We start from the raw sequence: 6997 nt of genomic DNA on the forward strand, positions 1-6997 counted from the left end.
CTTAGTATTCAAATGTATTGATTGTAAGTCGCTTTGGAATAAGGCGTCTGCTAAATGCCAAAAATGTAAATGTAAAACGTGCAACCCTATCTCAGCAACTCCAGGCCCATTCAACCACACTCTTGAGAGCAAACCAGCTTCTGAAGCGCACCATCAGAGTGCTGGCAACATTCAAAGACACCCCAGGAGAAAAAACAGAGGAGGCACTGACAGCACTGGGTTTGGGACATTTGGGATCAGTTCCCCTGGAGTCAAATGCAAAGCTCACACCAATCAATGCAAAGCAGTTCCTCCAAAGTCTCATCAACAACATGGAGAAGCGCCTCTCATTTGAAGGTGAAATGCTTCTTGATCTCAATGTTCTGGATACAGGAAACTGGCCATCAACACCTGGCATACGGCATGGTGAGACACAGGTAAAGCGACTGTGCAGGCGGTTCAATCTTTGTGAAGCGCAAGCAGTTAATGGTATGAGAGATTTCCTTGAGCACCCAGACAGTGAGCCTGAAAGCCTAAAGCCACTCATACGATGCATGCAGACCATCCCTTGCAGCACTGCCGAATGTGAAAGGGGCTTCAGTCTCATGAACAATAAATATGCACGGACAAGAGATCTACACTGTTGTTGTCCAATGTCAGTCATTTGATGATGATCAGCATCAATGGGCCCCCTGTAATACTTTTTGAGCCAAGGAAGTACATCACAACATGGTTGAGAAGCCATCGTTCTGCCACACAAGCAAGGAGGCAATGCAAACCTCAGATGGCCGAGTACAAGCATATTTGGAAAGCTTTGTAGACTACCAGGCTGTTTGTTTTTTTCTTATTTGAAGCGTTTGACTTGTAGCAGTTCTTGTAGCAGTTCTTGTGGCAGTTCTTGTAGCAGTTCTTGTGGCAGTTCTTGTAACAGTTCTTTCTTTCTTGCATTTAAGCTGAGAGTACATAGTAGGGGTGTAACGGATCACCTAACTCACGGATCGGATCGTGTCACGGTTTTTGAGTCACGGATCGGATCATTTTTCGGATCAACACAAAACATTTACATTTTTATAAAAACTGCTTTTTCCTTTAATTCTGTAAAAACACCACTTTTATTATGTGAAAAACCAACAACATTCAAGATTTCAAAACTGGTAATATATATACATATTTATATATATATATATATATATATATATATATATATATATATATATATATATATATATATATAAATAACACATTCTACACTCAAACATTACATATTATACTGAAATACACATTCAACTTAAATGATGCAATATGAGAGAGGGAGGCGCCTGGTTGCAGCAGTGAATCACTGGGCTCTTTATAGCAGACGAATAAACATGTTTTATGCCACTTTTAACTAAATAATAAAGTGAACACTTATTTTGAACATGGTATGAAAAAAATGCCTACATTATCAGAAGTTGTCGAGCTACCTTTTTCATGCCTCCCGTCATAATTGACAGAGAAGCCTGGATCTGACGTCATAAAGGGACCAAGTAATTTGATTGGACAAGAGGCATTCCTTGAATGCTGATCAGATTACAGAGCGAATTTACGAACGCAGCCTTGTTGTTGTGGATTTTTCTCGCATTATCAACCTATCATTGCGCTTTAGAGTAAAACAAAGCACGCAACTGTCGCGTCTATCTTTTCATGGCAACTCTACATTGTGATTTACAAGAAATATTAACTAATATTAAGTAATATTATTACTTGTTAAAATTGTGCAATTGATCCGCGGAACACATGCGTGCCGTACCGTGGAGGGCGATTCGTACACCCCTAGCGATTCGTTACACCCCTAGTGTTCTTAGAATGAAACGGTGTGTTTGGTAGTGTGTTCTTAGAATGAAACAGTGTGTTTGGTAGTGTGTTCTTAGAATGAAACCGTGTGTTTGGTAGTGTGTTCTTAGAATGAAACAGTGTGTTTGGTAGTGTTTCCTAAGATAGAATGAAACAGTGTGTTTGGTAGTGTATTCTTAGAATGAAACAGTGTGTTTGGTAGTGTGTTCTTAGAATGAAACAGTGTGTTTGGTAGTGTGTTCTTAGAATGAAACAGTGTGTTTGGTAGTGTTTCCTAAGATAGAATGAAACAGTGTGTTTGGTAGTGTGTTCTTAGAATGAAACAGTGTGTTTGGTACTGTGTTCTTAGAATGAAACAGTGTGTTTGGTAGTGTGTTCTTAGAATGAAACAGTGTGTTTGGTAGTGTGTTCTTAGAATGAAACCGTGTGTTTGGTAGTGTTTCCTAAGATAGAATGATGCAGTGTGTGAGTGAATTACCTGTTGTGTTAGTCATTAATCAATAATTAGAATAATAGTACAGCTGTAATTACCTAAATGACCTTCTCTAATGAAAACCATCTCTCTTTATTGGCCAGTACAGGAACTCATTTATAAAGAGGTTAGAGATGCCATTTAGCTGACACTTTTATCCAAAGCGACTTACATAGCAGGGAATTTTATCAAACCCACAACCTGAGCAATGTTAGCGCCGTGCTCGACCACCTGAGCCACAGAGGACCAGAGGAGGAGGTGGTTGTCGGAGGCTCTGTTGAGTCCTCAACCTTCGATGGTTTTGTGCTCCTTTGTCCTTGTGTCCTTGAAAAAAATGCTCACATCAGAAGAAAAGAAAGAAATCGTAAAAGATAAAAGTTGTCTGTTACATCTTTTATATTTCACATTCTCTCACTCAGACACACATACACGTGAAGACACAGGCACAGGCTCTCTCTTTCTCGCGCACAGCACAGCGCGAGAGAAATAAGCCTTTGATAGTCAGGTCTCACCGTCTCCAGACCTCCAGGTGTATTGTTAGTGGTTTCCTGTGGGTTATCTCCTTGGTGCTGACTCATGCTGACTTTTCCCCCCTACTCTGCTGTGCTTACTCCCTCCTTTTCTTTCTCTGCCTCTCCCGCTTTCTCTGATCTATTGCTTACACTGTCCCCCCACCCCCCACCTCCTCTCCCCCCTCCTCTCTCCCCCCAACCCCCTCTCTCCCTCCTCCATACTTTCCCCTTCCTCTCCTCCCTCACCCCCCCTTCCTCTCCTCCCCCCCACCCTCCTCCAGAGTTCAAAGAGCCCAGGGTGATAGAGCTGTGGGAGATGGCCAGACGAGCTAACCTGAGTGAGGATGAGCTGGACTCTCTCAAGGTGAGTTCCTGCTTCTTTCTCGACTGCTGACACATGCTCTCACCTCTGGACTGTTTTTTAACCAATGCCAAGTGAAGCAAAGATTAGTCTCGAGGTTCAAGAAAATACCATGGCCCCAATTCAATCAGTTCCGGCCCCGTAGGTTCACTCAGTGTTAAGAGGTGGAGTTAGCATCCATGTTCAGTGACAATGTCTGTAGGGGGAACAGCTTATGGGGCGTGTCCGTTTTAACATAGCTAACACTTCCCATAGACCTACAGCGTTAACATCAAGTGAACCTGCAGTGATCTTCATACTTTCATCATGAAGTCTTGTGCCTTGTTTCCTCTAAGTGTAGCATGGTGTATCTCATCCTCTTCTTTTGTGTGTGTGTGTGTGTGTGTATGTGTGTGCGTCTGTCTGTCTGTCTGTCTGTCCTCCCTCCACCAGGAGGAGCTGAAGCACTTTGAGACAAAGGTGGAGAAGCACAGCCATTACCAGGAGCAGCTGGAGCTGTCCCACCAGAAGCTGCGTCACGTGGAGGCGCTGGGTGACCAGGACCACATCCAGAGGAACCAGGAGAAGTACAACAACCTGGAGGAGAAGACCCGAGAGATGGGCTACAAGGTAGAAGGGAGGGAGGGAGTAAGGAGGAGGGAGAGAGGTAGGGAGTAAGAAAGAGGGAGAGAGGTAGGGAGTAAGGAGGAGGTAGAGAAGGAGGTAGGGAGTAAGAAGGAGGGAGAGAGGTAGGGAATAAGAAGGAGGGAGAGAGGTAGAGAGTAAGAAGGAGGTAGGGAGTAAAGCCCAATTTATACTTCTGCGTCGAATTTACGCGCGGCTACGCCGTAGCCTACGCAAGGGCTCTCCCAGTTTATAGTTCTGCGTTGGTCGGTCCGCGTCGCGTTGGTCGGTGTACTCATAGCAGCATAATAGCGATCAAAAGCGATGTCTATAATGCATTGAAATGACAGTAAACTAAGATAATAAGATGGTTATCATCATTTTTCAAATCTTTATTAATAAGTAATTACGTCATGACTTCCGCATTTACGAGAGTCGGAATGTGACGCTACCAAGCGGACCAATCACATTTCTTATAGATAACTTTCCATTAAATATGTCTAGCATAAATATCATTGAACAGCCATGGGGCTCCCTGTAACTAATCATTTATCTAAATAAACAGGATTGTACATCTCGTAAATGTGAATCGCACTATTTATAGGAAGGCTGTGCCTGATAGGGCGCTCCGTTGGAACGGTGTACTCAAAGCGGCATAATAGCGATTTTTTTTGTTATGCTTGTTGTAAATACAAGTTCTATGATGCATTGAAATGACATTAAACTAAGATAATACGATGGTTATCATAATTTTCCAAATCGTTATTAATAAGTAATTACAGAAAAAGTAAATAACATTTCTGTCATGGCTTCCGCATTTTGGCCTACGAGAGAGTCGGAATCATGTGCTACCAAGCGGACCAATCGCAGTGCTTACGGTTGCGTAGGCACTGCCGCGTAGTTACATTTTGAGAGAGGTGCGCATCAGCCGCAGAGGCTGCGGGCCTACGCAAGCTACGGCGTAGGCTACGCCGTCGATTTTACGCAGAAGTATAAATTAGGCTTTAGGAGGGCGAGGGAGGGAGGGGGTAGGGAGTAAGAAGGTAGGAGGTGCAGGAAGGGTGGGCAGGCAGGGGTCGAGTGGATCGTCTAATTAAGTCAGTCGGGGGGGAGGAAGGAGATGCAGGGAGGAGGAGGTGGGTGGGCGGTCGGTCTTCTCACTAAGTCAGGGGGGAGGGAGGGGGATCCTACAAGGTAGGGGGTATGAGGGGCTAGAATGTAAGAAATGCATGACGTGTGTGTTTATGCTCATCCACATCATAAACATCTCATCACGTCAGAGAAGGAATACTAATGTAAAACTCTGTCTTTGCCTCAGATGAAGAAACACATGCAGGACCTAACCAGCAAGATCTCTCGCAACGGACTCAACCGCAATGAGCTCTGAGAGTCTTCATCCCCCCCTCATCTTCATCTCAACAAAGGCAGCAAGAACTGCTAAGCTGCCTTTTGTCGTTGTACCCCATAGAGATATATGACTAGAGAAAGCACTGGCAATTTTCACCGTTCATTATAGCTGTGACAGCATGAGGAGCGCCATGTAGTCAACTTGGGTGGGACTTCCTAGGAGAAGCTGGGAAGGCATCAGCCAATTGGATCAGCGCATGGTCTTCTTCAATAGGATTCTCAATTGTAAATGGCTTTAAGGTGAATGATCCCTTGACTACTGATGCCAATTAGTGACTGAGCTGAGACACTGGAGCTGTGAATCACCTACGTTTGATCACAAAAGATGAAGTAAAATTAAGTTGAGTACATGGCGCTCTGAATATAAGCACAGTTCATTTAGGGGAGTGTGCCCTCTAGTGGTTATAGATCTATGGTGTACCCGCACACACTTTTCCTCCACGTTCCTCTTGTAGACCACTCTGTAAAGGAATCTGTTTTTTCTATGTACATTTCATGCGTGATTTTTTTTTTTGCATGGTACGTTCAATGATGATGATGATGACTATGATTAAGCCCAAAGCAGTACAGTGTTTCCCACAGGATTTGGTGAGACTGAGGGGGGGGGGGGGGGTAAATCGGGGGCGGCGATGCTCACATAAATTTTTTTATTTTGGTTGCTACAGTCTAGATAATTAATGGGAAACACTGCATAGTATTGATTGCTTGTAAATACTGTATGTATAGCTTTTTTTTATAATTACTGTGTGTACTCATTGTGATGAGTCCTTGACCCCAGTCAAATGTATACATATGTCTGCTGTTATTAATCCATGTTACTGTAAATGAACGAATCAGTGAATAACAAATGGAATAACAAGGTGTACTCACGTTGGTCAAGATGATACGGGCACATGGGTGAAGTCTACTCTGAATTTGAATCTCATGATGGACAAAAGATAGCATAAGCCGATTAAGACAAAGAAAACCACACAGGCCTGCCTCACAGCTGGTGAATGAGTGGTATCCTGGTAAAGCCTGACTCTTCTTCCTCCCAACATTGTGTTCCTCCCAGCACAGATCTCCTGGTGGTTATTTCCCATACTAAAAGCAGACCATAGGTCCATGGTTGTATATTTTTCTGCAAGTCTGAAGAATAAAGCAGCCACTAGGATTGTAAGTAAAAAAAAATCTTTTTTCTTTTTAAGTAAGTAAAGGTTAATTTATAGCTGCTGGGTGTAGCATGGTATTCTGCCCACAAGATGGAGTCATTCTCAAGAGGCTGCATTGCAGGATCAGTGTTCATCTTCACTGAACACAAATATAAACGCAACACTTTAAACACAACAATAAAAGGCCACTCTAAAATGTGCAGTTTTATCACACAACGCCACAGATGTCGCAAGTATTGAGGGAGCGTGCAATTGGCATGCTGACTGCAGAAATGTCCACCAGAGCTGTTGCCCATGAATTTAATGTTAATTTCTCTACCAAAGGCATTTCTGAGAAGGCTTATGGTAGAGAAATGAAACATTCACATAGGCAACAGCTCTGGTGGACATTCCTGTCAACTGCATGCTTCCTCAACTTACAACATCTGTGGCATTGTGCTGTGTGATAAAACTGCACATTTTAGAGTGGCCTTTTATTGTGACAAGGCACAGCTGTGCAATAATCATGGTGTCTAATCAGCATCTGCCACACCTCAGTGTCAGGTGGATGGATTATCTCAGCGAAGGAGAAGTGCTCACTAACACAGATTTAAACAAAATTGTGAACACAAGAGAAATACATGTGTACATAGAAAAGGTCTTTGATTTCAACTTGAGAACAATTGTAGCAAAAACAAGT

General features: G+C 43.2%; 1 protein-coding gene across 1 annotated transcript; it reads left to right on the plus strand.

The window, feature by feature from the left end:
• The first annotated feature begins 3082 nt into the window (after nucleotides 1-3082).
• LOC308169572 (alpha-2-macroglobulin receptor-associated protein-like) lies at nucleotides 3083-5652 on the plus strand. Its single transcript, XM_080544253.1, has 3 exons — nucleotides 3083-3160; nucleotides 3590-3766; nucleotides 5079-5652. Exons 1-3 carry the CDS (start codon nucleotides 3113-3115, stop codon nucleotides 5145-5147), a joined length of 294 nt encoding a protein of 97 aa, XP_080400379.1. The 5' UTR covers nucleotides 3083-3112; the 3' UTR covers nucleotides 5148-5652.
• The last annotated feature ends 1345 nt before the right edge of the window (nucleotides 5653-6997 follow it).

This window comes from Nansenia antarctica (genome assembly GCF_963989245.1).
Source record: "Nansenia antarctica genome assembly, chromosome: 1".
Lineage (NCBI taxonomy): Eukaryota > Metazoa > Chordata > Actinopteri > Argentiniformes > Microstomatidae > Nansenia > Nansenia antarctica.

Bases quoted from the DNA above. Each gene is read 5' to 3' on its own strand.
- LOC308169572 (XM_080544253.1), top strand. From the start codon at position 3,113: ATGGCCAGACGAGCTAACCTGAGTGAGGATGAGCTGGACTCTCTCAAG. The intron at 3,161-3,589 runs GTGAGTTCCTGC...TCCCTCCACCAG, and splicing joins ATGAGCTGGACTCTCTCAAG to GAGGAGCTGAAGCACTTTGA. The intron at 3,767-5,078 runs GTAGAAGGGAGG...TCTTTGCCTCAG, and splicing joins CCCGAGAGATGGGCTACAAG to ATGAAGAAACACATGCAGGA.